The sequence below is a fragment of the Ailuropoda melanoleuca genome, chromosome 14 (genome assembly GCF_002007445.2).
Source record: "Ailuropoda melanoleuca isolate Jingjing chromosome 14, ASM200744v2, whole genome shotgun sequence".
Classification (NCBI taxonomy): Eukaryota; Metazoa; Chordata; class Mammalia; order Carnivora; family Ursidae; genus Ailuropoda; species Ailuropoda melanoleuca.
Window position 1 is genome coordinate 6,830,405 of NC_048231.1, and position 24,002 is coordinate 6,854,406.

The 24,002-nt window shown below is 42.5% G+C and overlaps 1 protein-coding gene across 5 annotated transcripts in view; it reads left to right on the forward strand.

Moving 5' to 3' along the window:
- The window catches only part of PPP1R36 (protein phosphatase 1 regulatory subunit 36), a 34,424-nt gene that overhangs the window by 5,023 nt on the left and 5,399 nt on the right, over positions 1-24,002 (forward strand). Inside the window, exons 1-8 of one of the 5 annotated variants that reach the window (XM_034643023.1) lie at positions 238-458; positions 1,102-1,192; positions 1,275-1,339; positions 13,182-13,268; positions 13,827-13,924; positions 14,024-14,090; positions 16,060-16,158; positions 20,004-20,138. In XM_034643023.1, coding sequence (XP_034498914.1) covers positions 1,296-1,339; positions 13,182-13,268; positions 13,827-13,924; positions 14,024-14,090; positions 16,060-16,158; positions 20,004-20,138 — 530 coding nt within the window. In that variant the 5' untranslated portion in view covers positions 238-458; positions 1,102-1,192; positions 1,275-1,295. The other 4 variants (XM_034643024.1, XM_034643021.1, XM_034643022.1 and 1 more) reach the window with 4 other exon arrangements.

Genomic DNA, 24,002 nt, shown 5'->3' on the forward strand with positions numbered 1-24,002 from the left:
TAATCCCAACCTGGATTTGAAATTAATTTAGTGCTATTAAATTGTGGGACAAAGGGAACTTCCCTATGGAATTGAATCTTGTTATTCCAATTAAGAACAAAAACCAGTTAAGTGGTTTACTTCACGGTTGGAAGGCCATGAAGAATTGACTCGTACAGAAATAACCCCTGGGCAGCTTTCCTCCGCGGACGCCTATAAACCACCAGAGCAGAGGTGGTCGGAAAGCGGCCGCAGCCCGGCGCGCACCGGCACCCAGCGGAGGCGTCTCCCGCTCGGTCGGCGCAGCCCTCGGCGGAAGCAAGGTCCCCGCCCCCCGCGGCAGCCCTCGGGCGGGGTCGCCGGCGCCGGCCGGCAGTTGCCTGGGCGACCATGTTTGGCTAGCTGAGAGCATGAATCAGGTGCCGGAGTTTTATTCCCTGAGGAGGCGGCGGGACTGGCCGGCCGCTTCCCTGCGGGAGGTAAGTGCCGCCTTGGTGGCCCCCACCCCCGAGGCCCGGGGCAGGCGTACCCCGCCGCCCCCACCCCGGCCCGCGGCTCCCAGGGCGGCTCCCCCTGCCGCGGCCCTGCAGTCAGCCCCGGTCGAGCGGTACTCCGAGAGACGCGGCCTTCTTTGCCTGCAAACTAAGACGAGACAGATGTACCCGGCCAAAGGTTAGAATTGAATTCTGGCTCCCTGCCCAGCTATTTAGATGTTTAGGAAAGTGCCACCTCAGCACCTCCTATTGGTTGGCTGCAAAATAAATATCCCTCCTGCGCGGGAAGCCGTCCCGCCCCGGGTGCCATCCCGGGAAAGGAAAGGCTGGTGGGTTGGTAGCTACCACTACCGAAGAGGTCAGCGTGTTCTTTGCCTACGTCCCCTGAAGGGCGGGGTCCGTGTTAGAGGACGCTCCCCGGTTTCGAACGTCTCATCTCCTCCGCCGAGGCTCCCCGGGCATCGGTTTATTGTGGTCTGAGTCCCAATTCATCAGTAAATTGCTCTGCTAAGCCTTGAGATAGTAGGGCAGGCTAAGTGAAAATTGCTTCTTTCCTTTCCTTTTCTTACTCCCCCTCTTCCTCCCTCTTTTCCTTCTTTTCACTGAAACTACACCTGAACACAAAAAGGATAAAATCCTGGCTTCAATTAAAACAAACCAAAACCCCCCACAGCACAGCTCTTGAAGACTCTACATCTTTACTGAATGAAGAGCAACAGGTGGGAATTGTTAAAAGTTCATTGTGACATGTGTATTGTAAATTGAATTTTTAATATTTGCTGCAATCATTTCATTTTACAGCAGTTGGGATTGCGATTAGGAATGTGGTACTGGAAAGATGAAACCAGAACTCTTGAATTCAGAAGGTAAATTTTATTAAAACTTTATTATAGCTTTTATAAAAATTACATGTGCTTGGGGTTAAAAAAAAATCAAGCAATACACAAGAGTATAACAAGGAAAATAAATATCTGCTGAAATCCCACCATCTAGAGAAAACCATTTTGGTGAGCAGCCTTCCAGATACTACTTTCTGATACCATTTATCAGCCGCTTCCTATGTACCAGACCCTGTGCTAATCAGTTGGCCAACCCTTTGAAAAAGCTGTGTGTTCATCCACTTTTACAGATGAAGAAACTGAACTCAAAGGGTTAAGCAGTTTAAAGAAAACTAAGTGACTTGGCCAAATCACACAGCTCACAGGTGACTAAGATGATTGAAATCTAGGTCTGTTTGGCTCAGAGCCCATAATCTTTTTTTTTTAAGACTATTTATTTGACAGAGCACGAGTAGTGGGGAGGGGCAGAGAGAGAGGGAGAAGCAGACTCTGTGCTGAGCAGGGAGTTGTACATGGGGCTCCATCCCAGGACCCTGGGGTCATGACCTGAGCAGAAGGCAGATGCTTAACAGGCTGAGCCACCCAAGCGCCCCCAGAATCCATATTCTTAACTACTTTATAAAAGTGCCTCTTTGAATTACAGAAATACAGTTTTACATTAATGAGACTGTATTGTACTTGCTGCGCGGTAGACAGTCAATTCTCCAAGGTAAAATAATTAAATTAGAAAAAACTGATTTTAATCTCCATTGAGAAAATACTGATTCTATTAACAAGTGCATAACTTGGGGTGCCTGAGTGGCTCAGTCGGTTGAGCATCTGCCGTTGGCTCAGGTCATGATCCCAAAGTCCCGGGATCGAGCCCTGCATTGGGCTCCCTGCTCCTCAGAGAGCCTGCTTCTTCTCCTCCCCGCTTGTGCTCTCTGTTGCTATCTCTCTTTCTCTCTCAAATAAATAAATAAAATCTTTTTTAAAAAAGTGCATAACGAAACAAACAATACCAGCCACTATCTGCTGTGTACCTATTATGTGCCAGACATTTGAGTGTTTTCTGATTCTTAAACAGCCATGGAAAGTGAGCATTAATATCTCCACTTTATAGATGAAGAAACAAGGCTCAGGGAGATTAAGCAATTGACCCAGAGTCATACAGCCAGTAAGTAGCAAAACTGACATTTTGAACCAGGGTTTGTCTGTTGCAAAAGCCCTTCCCACCATATACACTGTCTGCCTCCTTTAGACTGTAAGCCCCTCAGTGGCAAAACTGTCTTACTCATCTTTGTGTCCCTAGGAGCTCTCTGCAGAACTTCACAGAGTATACCCTCACCAGATGTTTCTTGAATATCTCAGTAAACCAACTAGATTCGAGTAGAGGAAGGCCAGAGGCAGGGGACCAGTTACAAAGCTAGGTGTGGGAGGATTACAGATAGTTGCACAGGCACAAAACCATGAGTCAGCATGAAGTCTTGTATTAGGAGGAATAGAGAGAGAAGGGTGCAGGACTAAGAAATACTTCAGAGGTGGAACTGACAAGATGTTGGATAGAATTGGTAAGATGTGACAGGAGAGGGAGAAGGTGCTCAAGCTGATTCCCAGTGCCTGGCTCGGGTGATTGGGTGGCTGGGATTGCCCTTCACCTGTATACAGAATAACAGACAAAAGTAGGTGATATGTTTGAGGTTACTGTGACATGTTCACAAATGGTCTCTTAGGCTGTTGGATAGATGGGGCTGGAGATAAGGAGAGGCTAAGCAGATGTACTTTATAGTTACATTATAAATATAATGGTATTTAATATCAAACAGTTTAAAAGCTAAGCATTATTTTATTTTATTTTATTTATTTATTTTTTTAAAGATTTTATTTATTTATTTGACAGAGATAGAGACAGCCAGCGAGAGAGGGAACACAAGCAGGGGGAGTGGGAGAGGAAGAAGCAGGCTCCCAGAGGAGGAGCCCAATATGGGACTCGATCCCAGGACTCCGGGATCACGCCCTGAGCCCAAGGCAGACGCCCAACCACTGTGCCACCCAGGCGCCCCTAAGCATTATTTTAGAGTCAAAATCAAAAGTTTGTATTTCACAGAATTTTTGTTTAAGTATTTCTGAGTAGTTTGTCATTTCCAAAGTGGTGATTGATTTCAGTTTTTGTTTTTTTTTTTAAAGATTTTATTTATTTATTTGACAGAGATAGAGACAGCCAGCGAGAGAGGGGAACACAAGCAGGGGGAGTGGGAGAGGAAGAAGCAGGCTCCCAGCGGACGAGCCTGATGTGGGGCTCGATCCCACAACGCCGGGATCACGCCCTGAGCCGAAGGCAGACGCCTAACCGCTGGCCACCCAGGCGCCCCTGATTTCAGTTTTTTGTTTGCAGTTGTGTCACAGAAAATTCTGTTATGTAGCTCCTGAAATAGCACACTCAGTGAGCGTGAGATGACAGTGAGAAAGATAGAGCTTTGGGATTAGACAGCCAAGATAATCACAGGAGTCAAAGTACAAGTTAAATACATGTTAAAATACCAGAAAATGTGGATATAAATTTTAAGTGTCAACATTTTTATTTCTCAATTTTCACGTATATTTAAAGGCCATCTTAATCCTCAGTCTCTCTCTCTCTCTCTCTCTCTCTCTCGATTTTTTTTTTGTGAGAGAGAGAAAGCAGGTATGCATGGTAGGGGGGAGAGGGAAAGAGAGAATCTCAAGCAGGCTCCATGTCCAGCACAGAGCCTTTGCAGGGCTGAATTTCACAACCCTCGGATCATGACCTGAACCGAGATTAAGAGTCAGATGCTCACCAGCTGAGCTACCCAGGTGCCCCTCAATCCTCTCTTCTTATGATGAAAGTTGGACCATATTTTTTACTTACTGACCTTTGTAAATGAAATTAATTTGCAGTATTTTTCAAACTAATTTTCAGCGCTAATTTAATGGTAACTCACCCCAAGTGTCACTGTTTTCTGTATGAGCCTACTAATAAATTCACAGATTATCGATTTCATGCTTTCTTACTTATAAAATAATCATATTCATAAACTAGTTTCTTTTGGTTTATTACCAAACTATTCTTTAAAAATGGCTTGATTGATTTCCAATAATTTTGGAGAATATATGTGTGATGGTATGATTTAAGAGGTGGCTTATATGACGTAATGTTGAAAGGCCAGACACAAAAATGTAAACCTATAATTCCATTTATATAAAAGTTTAAAATAACAGGCAAAAAAGAACTGTGATGATAGAGGTCAGAATAGCGGTTACCTTTGGGACATTATCAACTGGCAGGGGTGGGGGAAGGTGTAAGAGAACCTTCTGAGATGCTGGAAATGGACTATATATTGATCTGGGTGGCGGTTACATGGGTATGTACATGGTAAAAAACTCATCAAGCTGTCCACTTGAGATGTATGTACTTTACTACATGTTAAATTATACCACAATTTTAAAAAGCAAAAAAACCAAACCAACACAAAACAACACACAAACTCCAGACTGTGGAGTACGCAAAATGGGAGCAGTTAGGGGAGAGAGGGAAAAGAGTGCCATGAGGAGTAGATGGGTGACAGCCCTTTTGTGGTGGAGCTGCTCTATGTTTAAGCAACTCAGCATGGCAAATCTCAGAGTAGCGGGATTATCTTGGGAGTCCAGCTGCTAAGGACAGGACTAAAAAAAGAGGAAAACAGACCTTTGTATGTTGTAGGCCAGAGTTAGTGTTTGGATTTGATGGAAATGCAGGTACTGATTCCCTTTTAGAGTCTAAAGCATATCCCATCACAAATTAAAATGTGAGAGGACTCATGAGCCGGAACATACTCTTTTTTTTTTTTCAGAAACTGTGTTTCAGAGATTTATGTCACCCCAAATCCTGGGGCAGAGGCAGGGGAGGTTGAGAGGAGACAGTAGTAGGGGTGGGAGCAGCGGAGGCAGAGGGAAGGCCTGTTTAGTCATTGCATCATACCTGGTTCTGTTTAGTACACTCCATACACCTTGACTGAGCATACATGATAGGATTGCATCTATGCTCTAGAAAGCCCCTCCCACAGTAGCGTGGAGAGGCAAGATTAGAACTAGGGAGAAAGGGGCGACTGGGTGGCTCAGTCGGTTAAGTGGCTGCCTTCGGCTCAGGTCATGATCTCAGGGTCCTGGGAGGATTGGGCGCCCTGCTCAGCAAGGAGTCTGCTTCTCCCTCTTCCTCTCCCTGTGTCCGTGCTCTCTCTCTCTCTCAAATAAATAGTTTTTTAAAAAAAATCTAAAAAAACCAAACAAACTAGGGAGACAGACAATTAGGCAGCAATCCAAGGGACTAGGACCTTGATAAAGACTGGCAGGAGAACAGAGAGTCAAAGACCCATTGTAGAGGTCTGGGAGGTAAACCTGGCCCCGCTGAAGGAGGGAGGAGTTGGTGACCCTGGCTGTGAGACGAGGGGAGGAGGAAGCAGGAATGTCCCAGTTACTGTGTGCAGGATGATATTGCCTCTTGAGATAAGGAGCGAGGGAGAGCCAGTAAGTTTGTGGAGGGGGTAAGAGGTAACAAGTTGATTTTTCTAGATATGCACAATTTGGGGTACCTGCCTGTGAGACTCCCAGGTCAGTAGGTAAGGAGTTTGGCCCTCACGAGAGAGGCCTGAGCAGAATTAGAGCATGGAATGAAATGATGGAGGCCAGAACCCTAAGAAATATGTACTTTTAAAAATTATGAAAAAATTTAAAAGTCATATTATTTAAACAGATAATACCAGCAAGCAAAAACAAAAAAGAACTTTGCAGTCCCACCCAGCAAAGTAACTGTCAATATATTAAAATCTTATTATACAGCCTTCTAAATCTTCTAAATCTTCTTATTATACAGCCTTCTAAATCTTATTATACAGCCTTCTATCTGTATGTACACAAACATGGGCATTTAACTTACTACATTCTGCATTTCCGTCTTTTTTCTTATTGCAAAGTTGTCCATATGTATTGAAAACAAGTACGTAATGTACAAAGTTGAAAGTGAAGATTCCACCATTGTTCTACCCTCAAAGAGTACCAGTGCACCAGTGTTAAGGATTACCACCTGATTTTTATTTGTCTTCAACATACTGGTTACATTTGTTTTATATCCTGTGACTGATAATTCCAGTATCTAAAATCCTTGCAGATCTGATTTTTTGCTAGTTTTTCTCATATAGCATTATTAAAGTTTTAAAAATAATTGTAAACATTTAAAACTTTTTATACTGGAAGATTTCAAGCATATACAAAAGTAAGAGAATGATATAATGAACTCCAACATTCCCATGACATAGCATCCACAGTCACCAAATTAAGATCAACTTCATCCACAGCCCATCTACTCCACCCTTGATTATTTTTAAACAAATCCCAGACATCATATCATTTCATCTATAAATATCTCAGTATGTATGTCAAAAAAAAGCACTCTCTTAGAAGAAAAAACCTTACTATTTACACCCTCACAAATGGTAATTTCTTTACGTCATCATATATTCAATTTATATTCAGGTATCTGCTATTGTCCAGTGTTTTATAAGTTTATTCCAATCAGGATCCAAATAACTTCCATACATTGTAATTGGTTTGATATGTCTCTTCATCAAGTCTATATGTCTTAAAGTTTTTGTAGGTAGTGGACAGGCAAAGAAAGAGGAGCTAGCCAAAGAAGAAGAATAATTAGAAGGGTCAGAGAAAAAACCCTGAGACGCATAGGCCTTTAAAAGCAAGAGGGTGGAGTGGGGAGTGTCAGCAATGTCAGAAGCTAAAGAGAGTTCGAAGTAAGGCAAATACTAAAAACAGGCCTTTGGTTTTAACAAGTTAGTATCGCTGAGGTCCGGGGGTTCTAGGTGAAAAACAGTTTCAGGAGGCCAGTAAGGTGGAAATCAGATAACAGTAGTTTGAAGAGAACATCTGAGATAAATTCAAGAACCTAGCAAAAATAGAGTACTGTTGTCGGTGACTTTATCTGTGAGGAAGGAAAAAAAGAGATAGTAGCCTTTTGGGGATCCAGTCCTAAGGGAAGGGGATTTTGGTTTTGTTTTCAAGGTAGGAAAATCTCAAATGTGTTTTGGGAAAAAAAAGAGATGGAACAGAAGAGAAGGAGTGGGGAATGGGGTCAAGGGCACAGAAAAGATAGGAGCACCTTCCCACTGGGTATATGGTGGAAGGGAGGTGACGTAGACAAGAGGACTGCGGCAGTTCGAAGGGGTGGGGGCAGGGTGGGTATCTGTGCTTCTCTTCTTACTGAAAATAAACCAGACTCTTCCAGGCTCCTGTTGGAAGGAGAATCTGTTGGTAGCAGTGCTATGACCCTAACTCTTTCCTCTGAGAGCCCATTCATTAGTAACTATCACCACTGCCACCACTGGGCTAGGGCCAAGGCTGAGGAAAACTGCATTCAGCCAAGTACCTTGACCCAGTCCCCAAATGGAGCCATTTTCTGAAACCCAAGGCGGGGGCGGACAGGGAAGGCTTCCTAGGGGAGGTGATATCCAAGCCAAGACCTGAAGAGGAGTAGGGGGTTGGCAAGGCAATGGGAGATTTGGTTGGGGAGGAAGAGAGTGCATTCTAGCAGAAGGCCTGGCATGTGCAAAAGCCCAGTCCTGAGAGGGCCCAGGGCATATTTGAGACTGCAGGTAGTTCAGGAGGCTGGATATAGGTTTCCAGGCAGGTGTGAGTAGAAGATTTGAACCAGGCTAAGATCATGAAAGGTCTTGCACCTTCATTCAGAAGGCACAAGGGAGCCACTGAAAGGGTTTCGGTTTTTTTTTTTTTTTTTAATTTAAAAATTTTTTAGGGGGCTCCTGGGTGGCTCAGTCGTTGAGCGTCTGCCTTTGGCTCGGGTCATGGTGGGGTCCTAGGATTGAGCCCTGCATGGGCTCCCTGCTCAGCAGGAGGCCTGCTTCTCCCTCTCCCATTCCCCTTGCTTGTGTTCCCTCTCTTGCTACCTCTCTGTCAAATAAATAAAACCTTTAAAATTTTTTTTTAATTTTTTAAAAATTTAAAAAATTTTTTTCAAAGATTTACTTGAGAGAGAGAGAGAGTAAGTGTGAGCAGGGGGAGGGGCAGAAGGAGAGGAAGGATCTTAAGCAGACTCCCCGCTGAGCGTGGAGCCTGAGGCAGGGCTCGATCCCAGGACCCTGAGATCGTGACCTGAGCCCAAATCAAGAGTCAGATGCTTAACTGACTGAGCCACGCAGGCACCCCACTACTGAAAGGTTTTAAACAGAGAAGTAAACTGGGATTGGAACTACATCTTAGAAAAATGACTCTGGCTGCTAATGGAAACTAGTTTGGAGGGAAACAAGGCCGGAGGCAGGAGATCAGTTAAGAAGCAGTTGCAGACATTCTGTTGACAGATGATGGCTAAAATTAAGAAGGTGTCAATGAGAAGAGGGGGAAATAGACAAATTCGAGATGTATTTAAGGATTAAGTGGTTAGTGGGCTGCAAGGGCCACAGGTGATGGAGAAATCAAGGATGACATAATGTTGCGGCTTGGCCACCTGGTGGGTGCTGGGGCCCATTAGCTGAGATGGGGAAGTAGTGGGGGATACACATTAAAGGGGAATGAGTTCAGTGTTGGACATACTGAGTTTGAGGTGCCTGTAGGATGCCCAGGATGCCCAAGCAAAGGTGTCCAGTGGGCAGACACCCACTGTGTCTGTCTGCAGAAAGAGCTGAACCTTCACTATAAAGTTGTCAGTTATCGATGTTAGTGGAGTAGATGAAATTACTCACAGGAAGTGAGAAGAGGAACCAGATGGAACCCTGAGAAAAGCTCTCATTTAGGGAACATGTCCAGGAAAAGGAGTTTTAGGAGGAGACTAAAGAAAGAACAGCCAGCAGTGGAGGAAGAAAATTTGAAGTGTTATGAATCCAAATAATTTGCTTTTGCAAAGTAACAGCTTGATCTCGGGGGCATTCGGTTTTTAACCCAATTTCAGACCCTGGGAATCCCTTCTGGGGTTTTAGTGTTCTTTCACTAGGGGTAGGCCACCTTTTACACCCATTAGCAAATGGGAGTTCGCAGACTTCTAGGTGTTCTCGAGTTCAGAGAAGATGATCCCTTCCCAACCTTGCAGGTCTTGGCATCTTTCCTGAATGAGTGACATTGGAAATCTTACCCTTCAGAGAAGACCTAGCTCCCTGTGTCACAGGTGGATCTTGCCTTACAGTTGCAGATCATACCCTGAGAGGGATAACTGTATCAGAATACAAAGTACCTATAACCTCACACAAGAAGTGGACACACACTAACGGGCAGGGAAAGGATGCTCATTATTTCTTAATAGGCAGTTAAGGAAGAGACTTTGAAGGGTGGTTTGGAGGAAGACCTGGGTTCAAATCCTAGGTCTGTCACTGACTAGGTGGTTATATTTGTCAAGTTACTTAGCCTCGCTGATGATCAGTTCCCTCGTCTATAAAATGGAATAATAATGCTTTGTGAGGAGTAAATGAGTGTTGCATAATTCATCAGCGTGCATGCCCATTTCTTATTTGTTAAAGAGAGAATACCTTTCTTCACAGGCCCGTGAGGCAGGCTTCCCTCTGACACAGTGTCAGCTGTCCTACCCTTTCTTGTTTCAAGAGCCCCTTCTCACAGCTGGGAGAGAACCAGCAGCCTGCTTGAGTCTTTGCCACAGTCCTTGACTCCCCTGAGGACATACAGTTGAGGAAACTATACTTCCAGAAGTCCTGAACTCCTCTTGTCTTTCCTCATGGCCTGAGAGAAGACTCTAGTAACCACTGAGGAGCTCTCACTTGTGTGGGAGCCAAGAGTGTTCCAGCCCCCTCTGCATTTTAGGATGGGTTTTAGGGGAAAATACAATTCTTTTCCTCTTTTATTTCAGGGCAAAAGGAAGTGACATGGTTATGTTGTAATACTGGGAATATAACAACATGTGGTCTGAGAAAGGCCCAGATTCTAAATGGATTGCCAGATGGAGGGGGTGATGGTGAGGCCACAGGAGGGCACAGAACTTGCTCCGAGTGCGCTTTGGGAGCCAACTGGAGGGATTGAAGGGCAGTTTTCAGTTATTACTAGTGACACCGTCTGGTGATTTCAGATGCACTGGGAGCGTGGTCTGCCTGTAGAGCTGCAGCGGGGCACTTGCAGGGAGAAAATGACGTGACTCAAGGGAGCAGCCACTCAGCCAAGTGTGAAGTAGAGAAGGCATGTCCGGAGGTCAGAGAATAAGGACCAGAGGCTTAGCAGAAATGTCAGGCTACTGGCTAAGGGCAGGCACTTGTGTCTTATTTTAAGGCTCGCTCATCTCACATCGTCTCAGGCAAATAGGGCAGGAGACTTTGAGTTATAGGGATAGGACTGAGAAAAGAGCAGGAGATAGCAATTTCATTTGACAGGAACTGAGATTGGGTGTATCTATCTTCTCTTGTCTTCTAGAGAAGAGAAAGCCTGGGCGAGCTGGTGACCTGTGACTTCCTTAGCCTGGCGTAGGAAAGTTAACAGCCAGTGGCTTATAAATGGCCAAAGCAGTGTGATGAGCCAAGGAGAAACGTGAAAACAACTCTGTGTTCTTGTTTAGGTGGATGGTTATATGAAGGAGTCCGCACAAAGCATCTAGCAAGGAGAAATGGCTTCAGAGAGACATTAGAAAATGTCAGAGCGGGGGGACGCCTGGGTGGCTCAGTCGTTTAAGCATCTGACTCTGGATCTCAGCTCGGGTCTTGGTCTCAGGGTTGTGAGTTTGAGCCCTGCGGTGGTCTCCATGCTGGGCATGGAGCCTACTTAAAAAAAAGTCTGGATTTTTGGGAGATTTGATTATTTTGTTAAAGGCTATCCAAATGGTCTGTCAATATAACATATCAACCATATAGTGTTTTCTTTCTATGTGTCTCTATCAACTTTTTCTTAGTGTTGCAGGAAATAAATCAATATATTCTTGTTATTAGAAAAAACCTCAAATAAAATGGAAGTCTTATTGGAATATAGGCCTCTTCATCACCATTTCACCTCTCTGCCCCATCTGATCCCCAGGCTCTCTTTGGCGGTAGCCACCATCAACATTTGGTATTCTTCCATTTCTTTTTTATCCCCACCTACCCCCGCAGCATTTCAGCATACCTTCCCCACTAAATACACAATCCTTGGAAACCAGTGATAAGATGAGCTTATTCATTCAGAAAGAATGAAAAGCTTAGAAATCATCCACTGACTAATGTGGTGCCAATGACCTTAAAAAAAAAGTAGAAAAATGCAAAGGATTATTCCCTTGTGGTGACATGAGGTACATGCTTCTAGGAGCTAACTTATTCTACTTTTTCTCAGTATGTGAATACTGCTAGGAGGTTGGCAAAAACTCCTGGAGGAAGAAAGAACCAAACTGATTAACTTTATTCCCATGGGAAGGTATTTCTCTAAAATGATTACTTTGTGGGTAACCTCAATCCCAAAAAATTTTCAAAGAAAGTTGTTTCAAAACTGTTGTGTCAGAAAAAAAACAACCCAAACCCGCTAAAATACACAAAACTGTTGTGTTGGCAAGGAGGTGAAGACAGTATATGCGATTGATACCCATCTTTATTTTTTATTTTATTTTTTTTAAAGATTTTATTTATTTATTTGACAGAGACACAGAGAGAGAGGGAACATAAGCAGGGGGAGTGGGAGAGGAAGAAGCAGGTTCCCAGTGAGCAGGGAGCCCGATGTGGGGCTCGATCCCAGGACCCTGGGATTATGCCCTGAGCAGAAGGCAGAGGCTTAACAACTGAGCCACCCAGGCGCCCCGATACCCATCTTTAGGGAATGAGTAAGGCCAGGGCGGGGGAGGGTGTGCTTCTATGACTACGCCTGCACTTAAGCTTTGCAGAGACACATGAAACTGTGGGCAGAGATTAAGCTTCTGGGTCGCGTTATCACTGTGGCATTGTTTCAGACAGAAGAAAGAAAACACAATCCACAGTGGGCTTCCAGACCCATGTATTTGGTAGACACCCAATTCTCCCAGAAAGTGTACTCTCTGTAAAGGCAGGAACCACATTCTGCTGGGCTTCAAAATGTTTTTCTTGGTTTTTCTATTAAGCATTTGCTGATATTCCCGAGAGGCTGTGCATGGACTCGAATGCACACCGTTTTCTTTGCCCGTCAGGGCAGTGTGTACACAGAGTACGGCCCCAGTGTCTGTGTGTGTGTGGCTCAGTCGTGGTCCCTTCTTAGCCCTACTGCTGCTTAGGAAATGGTCGCATGACCTTAGAATTTAAGAAACCCTGAGTTCAATAAAGGGTCCTGAAACCTTCCATGAGACAGTCACGGCCCGTAGAGAGTCCTGAGCAGTGACAACTGAGGTGGCCGCTCAGGAGGCAGGGTTGCCTGGTGGGTACGGGCCTGGCTCTGCCGTGCGAGATTCCGGACCCGGTCCTGGCTCCGACACGTGCTCCGTGGTCTTGGTCACATTACTTCGCTCTCTCTAAGCTTCGGTTTTCTCGTGTTAAAAACGGCCATACGAGTAATATTTTCCTCATAGAGTCGCTGTGATTGAATAAGATTGTGCCTAAAAGCACTTGGTGTGTAATAAGTGCTCGGTGAATGGAAACATCTCTCCAGACTTCTCATGAGCTCTCTGTGTCCTATGAAGCTACGTTTTTGGACGGAACCGTTTTGTGTGCAGTCGTGTTCTGGGGGCTGCTGATATGTAGAGGCTGAATGTACGTAGAGTCCGAAATGTTCATCTTTTTCTAGATGGTTGTTGCATATGTAAATATTGTGAATCGAGTACTGCAGTGCCTTAGATGCTCCTTGGGCGCCACTTGTAACACCTGCGAGTCCTGAGATCGCATGAGCCACTGTCCTGATAGGATCGGTCTTCTGCCAGGGTAAGGTCAGCCTCCTCATTTTCTCCTTTCTGTTACAGTTTTACACCTGCGATAGAACTCAAGGAGAAAGGAAAGAAAGGCAAAGCGATACACTTTGCTGAAACTGACGGTCCCGCTTCAGACAGGTACCTTCGCTTTCCAACTGTGGCAGCACTGCTGAGAGCGTCTCTCAGCGGAATGGCTCAGGTTGTCACAACTTCTAAGAAAATAGCATTCCTGTTATGTGAGGTTGATAATGCAGGTACCCCTTAAGGGAAGAACATGCACTGTTTCTCCATCGTGGGAGGCAATACAGTAGTCCCTGTAAATGTATCCCTGTGATAATTTGGCCCATAGCAAGTTTTCAGTTTTTTATACTTTTCTTAAAACGTGAAAATGGTAGCTACACCATAAATAGATTGTCTAAATAGATGATTAATAGGTGATTTAAATGATCTATTTTGGGTGGAATTGGTATTTACATTTTATATCAGGCAGTGTGCATTTCTCCTACTCCTAGCCTGGTCAATATAATGTTTAATAAAATGCATTCCAGAATTCTCCTCCATTAAACAGAACCCACTTTGGGTTTTGACACTCAGGCTCTCCTTAGTTTATAGTAAAAGCCTCACGTACCTCAGGATCAATGAAATACAACTGAAACCTTTCAGACCACAACTAGAGACTGTTCTATTCCAAAACAGGTTGACAGATAAAAAGTTTGCTTCAAGAGACGATAAGTCACCTAAAGCCTTAGAGAAACGAGGCCAGCAGGGCAATGTGACACTGCATGATGTTAAGTGTGAGTAACTCTTTGGTCATCTTCACATGTCCTGTCTGGAGTGAATCTCTGAGACAGCCCTTTGTCCCTCTCTCAATTGTCCATCTTCTCTCCTTTCAGTTGTTGCTTTGTTTCTGCTACAAGATACTGAGATGCAGCGGGTCTGTTCTTTTACAACGTTTGTGAGGTATGTGATGCTCATGAGACATTTTAGATCTCTTCTTCCATTGGAAGGAAGTCCAACTGATAAATGATGACAAATCTGGTTTTTGGAGAAGGGACATGGGACTGACTTTATGCAAGCCATCCCCTCAGGACTCAGTCTCCAAGACCGAGACCAAAGACAGGAAGCCAGAAGTCACAGGAGCTCAAAAGAAAGTCCCAGGGCAAGGAGTATGGAGAGCACGTTGTCAAAGTCCCATAAAGACATTATATTTATATAATGGTTAGAGGGTATACTCTTTTACTGAAGATCAGTTTTCTCCATGTTTGGAGCCCCAGCAAGTACTAGGTTTATGACTCTGGGTGAGCTTCTTGACCTTTCTAAGCCTGTTTCCTCAGGTACAAAATCGGAAGTAATTGTGTCTCTGGCTGGCTGTGTGGAAGGTGCTTCTCACGGCGCCGCACTTGTCAGTGCTCAATGAGAACTGGGTATCCAGTGGTTGGCAGCCCTCCCACATTCCCTCAGCATTCAGCGAAGGCTGCTTGTGGCAAACTCCCGAAGCTATATTCCACAGCAGGAGCACACACAGCCTGACTACAGGGCAGACTGGGGGCACTGGCGAGCCAGTGTCCCACAAGCAGCCCGCAGTCAGATTTATGCTAGACGGAGAGCTGGTGCAAAAATATCCCAATTTCCTTCTGTCAAGGTAATTCAGAAGTTTTCTGCACTGGCTCCCAGGGCCCCGCACAGGACTGAACTGCATTTGTCCACAGGGATAGTAAACTTGTTAACACCCGCTGTGTGGGCTTCCTTCCCTTTCCTGTCTCGCTTCCCCACCCCGCTACTGATGTTTCCTGTGAGCACTTCCTAAGTAAACTACTAACTCTCACATCACAGTCTGTTTCTGGGAGAACCCAACCTGGCACACGTAGTTACTAACGTTGTGGGGAAAAAATCTGCAATGCTCATCTTCATCCGCTTGTCGAGGTTTATATAGTTGAAGAAAGAATGCCAGTGGGAATTTGCATTGCTAGAAAGGAAGCAGCAAAAATCTTGTGAGAATATTTAGAAAGAAGACAAAGGCTTCTGGTTTTAAAACAAATGAGATGGATTGTGAGTCAGTGCAACCTTCTCCTAGAGCAAAACTGTGAAACTTTAATATGCTACACACCATGCCCTAGCAATTTCACTACTGCAAACTCACTCAGAGACATGGCCATAAGGATAATTACTGCAGCAATGTCAATAGTATTTTTAAAAGTTCTACATATCCATCAATAGAGCACTAGTTAAATAAATTATGAAATATAGAATACTTTATCCAGCTTTTAAAAGAATGAGGAAAGTCAATACATAGTATCATGGAAAGAGGTCCATGCTAACCAGTTAAGTGACTAAAGCAAGTCGCTAAGACTTGTGTACATATAGCATTATCTTCTTTGTTACCAAAGAAAATTTTAAGGCATATATTCATGCATATGTATGTGCGTTGGTTGGGGAGGACCTTATATGTAATTGTCTATGCTTTGAAAAGTTTAGGAACGATTCATTCCACTCTTAGCAGTGGTTGCTACTTGGAAGTAGGTAGCAAAGGAGTGAGAGGACTTTTTACTTGACACATTTGTGTACATTTTTTAAACAGTGGAAAATATTATTTATATAATGAAAACTTCTTAAAAATTAAAACTAATTGATAAGCAAAACTGTATTTAGTGTGTGACCCCCTAAAAGGTTTGGTCACAAAAATCAGATTTCTTACATCTTCAATAGTATAGAGGATAGAATTTTAAATGGTAAATTAGTTGTGTGATAGGCATGATAGCATGTATTTCTACTTATTCTTATGTCGTGTGCCCATGTATTCTTAGGAAAAGTTTTGTGTTTGAAATATGTTTATACTACATGTTAACTAACTAGAATTTAAATAAAAGTTTGAAGAAAAAATATGTTAGCATTCATTTCTTTTTTTTTTGTTTGTTTGTTCTCCCCATAGGAATAAAAATCTTGACAATTTCCTCATGGCCTTGTTGTACTATTTATCTCATTACTTGGAAAAAAACTCACTGGAAAAGAAACCCAAAAGCTATATGGTGTAAGTAGGATTTTGTACTGCACTTTAAAGTTTTATTATTGCCAATATTAAAACTAAGGTAAAGAGATGATGGAAACTTTTAAATTTTTGAAGTGTACAAAAACATTTTACATGGGAGTAGTTCATCAGATTTTAAAGCTCACTGAATAATTCACATGGTTTTTCTAGCAACAAAATATTCCAGATAATATAGACCAGCACTGCCCAGTAGAAATGTAATGAGAGCCACATATGTAGCTTGACATTTTTCAGTAGCTATATTTTTAAAAACATAGAAGATAAAGGTGAAATTAATTTTAGCAATGTATTTTATTTAATGTAATGACTCAAAAATATCATTGTAACATGTAGTCAATATTAGAAAGTTATTGATGACATACTTTACTTTTTTTTGTAGTAAGTCTTTGAAATCTGGCATCCGTATTATACTTACAATATACCTCAATTCAGACTAACCACAGTTAGTGCTCAATAGCCACATGTGGCTTCATGGCTACCATATTGGACAGTGCAGATAGAGATATTGGTTCTATGCTTTTTATGCTTATGAGAGTCTTGCTAGGGCTTTTGTAAACATCGAGTGAAAAAAACTAAGAATTTAAAAAATTAATATATATGACCAAAATGATATTCCAAATCACAGAAGCGAACAAGATTTCTTAGGCTACATAGGAAGAATTTAACTGCTTTAGGCAGAGGTGGCTCAGAGCTGTACAGGGCAAGAATCTGGGAACTCGGAGTCCAGAGCAGGACAATGCCTCTCAGGCTTGGTGACCTTTTGCAAGCCATGGAACTTTCCAAGTGCCCAGGCTGCCCTTCCCAGTATGTGTGGAACCAACCCAATGACTGAGCTGTTAGAAATGCTGTTAGAGTCATCAGTTTGTTGCTGTGGAATGTTTTTAAGATGCAAAATCCTTGTTTACAAATAAGCAGTTTGAAAAACATTTTATGGATGGATAAATGTATCTGGACAGCAGTTTTGTAAAGAACCAGATAAATAATTCAAACACTGCTGCTCCAGTGAAGCCATCATAATATACCACTTCCATGTTATTTCAGGGCTGCGTTCACACCAGAGCAGCCAGAGATCATGAAGTGCTTCTGTGGTGGCAGGCAGAAGGGCTCAGCCAGCTGGAGGCTCAGAAGGTTCGAGGAGTCTTATCATCCCCCAAAGGAACTTACTAGACTTCGGCAGCTCCAGAGCTTATATTTTATGCGGTGTTTTCTAATTCTGAGGGTTACTGCTAGTCTAGCAGAGACATACATTTCATTTCTAAATTTATAGGAATAGGTAACAGAGAAAAAGGTTTCTTAGTTGTTTTTGAAATACACTAAAACTTACTAAAGCACAGTGGTATAAGGTAGACTTTCTTAGAAGGAATCAGTTATGGAATGACAGAGAAAAATCCAAGCCTTAAAATGATTGGTTCTATGGTGTAATTCCAAAATAATTAGACTAACTTTTCACTTTCAGGCTTCCAGTAGTCAGTTTATGTATAATAGAAATAAATACAGATTGTATTGAGATATCTGGGCTTAAATAACTTTAAGAAAATAATTGATTTCAGTCAGACTAGTGAGGTAGAACAGGGATAATAGTAGTATCTACTTTACAGAGTTATTGTCCAGATTAGATGAGATAATGCATGTTATCTTAACCCAGAGGTTGCCCCTTGGGAGGAAAGCCTGCAACTCGTGAGAGAAGAGCTGAAAGGGGTACATAGGTACATGTTGGTGGTTTTAGATGATTAAAAACCCCAATTCCAGAAGAAAGAGCCTTCTCCCCATTTTACAGATGAAGAAGCTAAGGCTCAGAAAGGTTGAGGAGCTGGCTGGAGACTTGCCTGGTTAGTGGTGGAGCTGAGATGGGAGCCCAGATCTCTTGAGCTCTCCAGCCTGTGCTTCGGCCTCTGTGCAGTGTGTCCACCAGCCCCTCCCAGTCAGCTGAGCTCTCTGTTATACAGAGTTTATCCATTTGTAATTCAGATTTGTAGCTTCTGTACAAAGGCAAAATTACGCAGTTTTAAAAACATCGTAAGTACTTTTCAAGTTATTATATCTTCATAATGATAATTTTTAATGGTGGCATGACTGTCTATCAAGCTAATGTGTGTTATTGACTGACTTACCAATTAAGAGGCAGTATAGTATGTATATTGGTCAAGGGTGTGGACTTGGTGCTGGAATAAATCCTGTAGGGACTCATATGTTAAGTTAATAAATGTCCTTAAACAGTACTTGGCTGTATTACTACAGCCTGCATTACTACTCCTTTTTCCCCTCCATTTTTTATATTTTTGGGAGTTGTCAGTTTTCCCAATAGACAAATAGTTAATTGAATATTATTGAATTGAATAAATTGAATTGAATAAATTGAATATTCAATTGAATAAGTGGAATATTATTGAATATCTTCATGCATTACATGTTCCTCTTAATTTTGGATACTTTTTTTTTAAGAAGGACAAATTTCCAGGAGAGGTTATTGTACCCAAATTCATGGTCAATTGTATGGCACTTGAAATTATTATCAAGTTTTTCCCAAAGGATTATACTTGTTTTAAATGCCAGACTCTACCCAGACCCACTGAATCAGGATCCTGGAGAGGGGATGGCATTAGGAATCTGCACTGAGCGAGTATCCCAGGTGATTCTTAGATACATTTAAACTTACGAACCAGTGGCCTAAAAGTTTCAAAGCATTTTTTTCATTGTTGTTTTGTTTTCAAAAGCAAAAGAGGCATATTAGCTACTGGCAGCTCTGGCAAAGTAGGGGTGAAGGGTAAGAGAGGGCTGGGGCTGCTGAAGGAAACAGGGAGGTGGCACAGTGATGGGCATTGGTGTACAGGTGAGTGCAGGTGTTTGGATTATTCGAATTTTGGGCATTTAAAGTTGGAACTCACCTTATCTATTCCAGAAACTCATTTTATTCCAGTGACTCACAAGCCTTCTCACCGCATGTGGTAACACTTTGTGCTTTGAAATATCTCTGTTATCCTTAAACCCCTTCCTCCACAGCGTATCCTCCTGTGGCAGTCTAGTGGTAAACATCAGAAGGGGCAGTGATTTGTCCCTGTTGTTTAGAGTGCATTTCATGGGGTTTAAATCTTTCTGAATATTAAAAGGCAGATAAAAAGCCAATGACACTCAATTTTTCAATAGCAATCATTGGAATGTATTGTTAGCAATATTGTTTCCTACTATGTTGTACTGGAAAAACTCTTAAGGTTAGGCACCAGACATCCCGTAACCTGCGAACAGGTTTTCTTCTGGAAAGTTCATTTGCAGTTCTACGGGAACTGGGGTAGTGTTTTCACAGGGAAGCAAGGTTATTATAATTGGTGCCAAAGTTCCCAGAGGAGTGGTCCACACATGCTTTCCTACTGAGAGTAGGGAAGCATTGAGGAGGTCGAACATTGAGCCTTCAAACTTAGCAGTAACATCAGGAACCCAGAGGACGCGGAAGGGAGAGCGTCTGCATAGCTCTTTCAACAAAACGGCAGGGAAGTGGGCTGCTAGCTGCCTCAGAAACCAATGTAGGTAATTTGTTAGTTGAGCTGTTCTAGATAAATTAGGACGGCCTATATGTAAAATTAAGGATACATACTATGAAGAATCTATAAAAAAGTGAAAATACACCATAAACTTGAGATGCTGATTACAATGATAAATATGGAAGGGCTTGGAGGCCCTCCCTCTGCCATAACTCAAGTCGAATAAACAAAAGGATAAGTGAGATGTGTTGACTCACTTCTATTTCTTTCAAAATAGTTTACACTTCTGACTTTCCGCTAATTAATATTGACATTTGCCCAAATGAACCCAAAAGATCATTTTCTTTTCAGGGGCCTTGTAGAGAAAAAAGAGATGGAATCGGTTGTAAGTAAGTTAGAGGCGGCGCAGAAGTACTTGGCACAGAAGTACTGCGTCCTCGTCCTGGGCTTGGCCATGCCTGATAAGCATCACATGTGCTGCGGAAAGTAAGTGCGCACTTAACAGTTTCATGAGCGCTCCACTGGTTTATGCACTCATATCCGGAACACCCTTAAATTTGACTTTTGTGCCCTTGTGAAAGTTTCCTTTTTGGTTGTACACGATAATTGGGCTCATGTGAGACTCTGCCCCAAACACACGTGATGTCTTGTTTGAGAAAACTGAGTATGGGAAGAATCCCAGAATCGACACTGCCTAAGTTTAAAAGACTTTCCTGTCAGGATATACTGGCTCAGTGGGATCTTGCTCTCAACCTGGAAGGCTTCCTGCTGCCAACCAGGGCCCCATGGCTGTCTGGGGCAGGAGGCCTGGTGATGGGCCAGGTCGAAGGGGGCATTGGGGGCGTCCCCTGCCCTTTCGCTGCTCATTTTGTAGCAACAACAGCCGTGGGTACAAGCTAGTAAGGTGGGGATTATAAGATGATGTTGTTTGCGGGGAGATAATCTTTGCCTTACGATGACAGTTTATATATTACTGTAATTAAAACTGAAGTGTCTCGTGGGGCACCGGGCTGGTTCAGTCAGTGGAGCCGCACCTCTTGATCTCGGGGTTGTGATTTCGAGCCCCACGTTGGGTGTAGAGATTAAAGTCTTTAAAAAAAAAAATGTGTTGTATCAGAGGAGAGTTTAGAGGCACGCTTCTGTGATTTCAGTTTTTCTGCCTTATGATATTTCTGCGTTGGATATCTTTATATAAATTACTTTGTTTATTTGGGCTATTTACTTATGGCTTATTACCTAGAATGTATTTACCTAGAAGGCATCAGTAGTTTTCTAGCTCTTGTTACGTATTGCCAGATTGTTCTCCAAAAAGGCTAAAACATTTTGTGTCACCATAAGTAATAAGCAATAAGCATACCTAGCTCTATTAGTTTAATACTTTCGATAGCTTAAAGTTGTAAAAAAAAAAAAGGCTTAAAGATATTTTATTTGACTTTGAATATCTTTCATGACTGTGGGGTCTGTGCTCTTTTTCTGTACAAAATAATTTATTGCCTGTTTATTATATTCTTATTAAAATTAATTACTGCCTTATCTAGTTTTAAGCATTTATCAACTGGAAAGTGGGTATTTGTATAATTTATGTTTCATATAGCAAGACTTGGCCATTTGTTTTTCTAGTTTGTTGCTTTCCTTTGATGCTTGTTTTTACACATTACGAAAATGTTAAAAATCTTTATTTGAACACTTCTACCTTGTTTCTGATGCTATTCAATAGTCATATAAGTTCATTATCAGCTTCACAGTTTCTTATTCAGTCACTTTAAAATTACTTTTTCTCAGGGGTTCCTATGTGGCTCAGCCAGTTAAGTGTCCTAACCTTGATTTCAGCTCAGGTCATGATCTCAGGGTCATGAGATTGAGCCCCAAGTCAGGCTCTGTGCTGGGCATGGAGCCTGCTTGGGATTCTGTCTCTCCATCTCCCTCTGCCCTTGCCCCCCTCCTTAAAAAATTACTTTTTCTCAATTTAACATTACTTTAATTTCTTCTGTCTTCTAAGTGTCACTTCAAATTGAGAAAACTAGAATTTGTGGCTTGTATTAGTCAGCTTGGGCTGCCATAACAAATCACTACAGACTGAATGGCTTAAACAGCAGATATTTATTTTCTCATAGTTCTGAAGCCTGGAAGTCTGAGATCAGGAGTCTAGTATTGTTGAGTTCTGGTAAGGGCCCTCCTCCTGGCTTGCAGACAGCTGCCTTCTCACTGGGTCCCTCCATGATGGAAAGAGAAAGCCCTAGCCTCTCTCTAGTCTTAAAAGGACACTAATTCCATCATGGGGGCTCCACCCTCATGACTTCATCTGAACCTAATTACCTCCCCAAAGCCCCACCTCCAAATGTTACCATCATACTGGTTTTTAAGGCTTCAACATACGAATTTGGGATGGGGGCGGGGACACAAACATTCAGTCCACAACAAGGTTAAAAAAACCTACTCTAGGGTACCTGGGTGGCTCAGTTGGTTAAGCGTCTGCCTTCAGCTCAGGTCGTGATCCCAGAGTCCTGGGATTGAGTTCTGTGTTGGGCTCCCTACTCAGCGGGAGCCTGCTTCTCCCTCTCCCTCTACCCCTCCAGTGCTTGTGCTCTCGCTCTCAAATAAATAAAATCTTAAAAAAAAAAAAAAAAAGCCCTACTCTAAAAAAACCCAAAAAACACAAAACAGAAAAACACCTACTCTAAAATAATAATTGTACTGGCACTATTTGATGTTTAATTTTTAAGGATTTTTGTTTTTAAGTAATCTGTATACCCAGTGTGGGGCTGAAACTAACAACTGTGAGATCAAGAGTTGTATGCTCTACTGAGCCAGCCAGGCATCCTTACTGTTTAATCTTTAAAAGTACATGTGCAGGGGGCGCCCGGGTAGCGCAGTTGTTAAGCGTCTGCCTTCGGCTCAGGGCGTGATCCCGGCGTTGTGTGTGTGATCGAACCCCACATCAGGCTCCTCCGCTGAGAGCCTGCTTCTTCATCTCCCACTCCCCTGCTGTGTTCCCTCTCTGCTGGCTGTCTATCTCTGTCACATAATTAAATAAAATCTTAAAAAAAAAAAAAAAGTACATGTGCAGGGGCACCTGGGTGGCTCTGCTGGTTAAGCATCAGACTCTTGATTTTGGCTCAGGTCATGATCTCAGGGTCTTTGGGATTTAGCGCCTCTGGCTCAGCCCAGCAGCAAGTCGGCTTGAGATTCTCTCCCTCTCCCTCTGTGCCTCCCTCCTGCTCATGCACGTTCTCTCTCTCAAATAAATAAATCTTTAAAAACATTAAAAATAAAACAAGAATGTGCAGTACAGAATAATTTTGAGATTAAAAAAACCCAAACTATGAATAATTATATCATAATTAGAGATTTTATTGTATCTTTTAGTTCTCTGGATATAGAACCTATGCTTATATTATTAGACTTTTAATAGTACATTTTTATTACAATGTAATTTTTATACAAACTTTTAAAGGACTCGTTATGTTTGAAAGATACAGATTACCTCGGGGCGCCTGGGTGGCACAGTTTGAGCGTCTGCCTTCGGCTCAGGGCGTGATCCCGGCGTTGTGGGATCGAGCCCCACATCAGGCTCCTCTGCTATGAGCCTGCTTCTTCCTCTCCCACTCACCCTGCTTGCGTTCTCTCTCTCGCTGGCTGTCTCTATCTCTGTCAAATAAATAAATAAAATCTTTAATAAAAAAAAAAAAAGATACAGATTACCTCAATTTAGTACTGGCTCATCTCCGGGAGGTGCTGGTCTTTTTGTCGTTGTGTCCAACATCACCTGCTTTTCTCCTGCCTGTTGGTTGGGAAAGAATCAGTTTAGAGCTCACCACCCACCACTCGCATAACAAATTCCATACCGGTCATAGAGCCGAACAAAGGATATCAAGGAAAACAGATTACAGCATGTTTTTTGCCAATAAAAGTTGTTAATTGGCCATGGGCGTTGATTATGTCCTAGAATGGAATTTATATTGTTCTTTTGGCTATTTTTATCTAGAAGGTGAGGACAGTTTTTTCACCAGTTAGGAGTGATTACCTGATTTTAATATATCATTCTTTCACTTCCAATGTGAATAAGCTAATATTCCCATGAGAACATTCTTGTGTATTTTCTGACTTTTCTCTCTGATATATGCACACTTAATATTGTACTAGGACACCTTACGCTATTTGTCTCTGGAGTTAAATTAGAGATTTCAGAAGAACCAGCAATTTGGGGGCTGTTAATTTAGTGCTTTCATGTTTCTCGAAAAGTAGGAGGACATGCCTTTCTATTCTAAATACATCTGTAAAATCCTGATACGCAAAAGCTTTGGCACGATTTTGACGAACGTGTTCAGTAAAAAATCTCTGTGTTTTCCA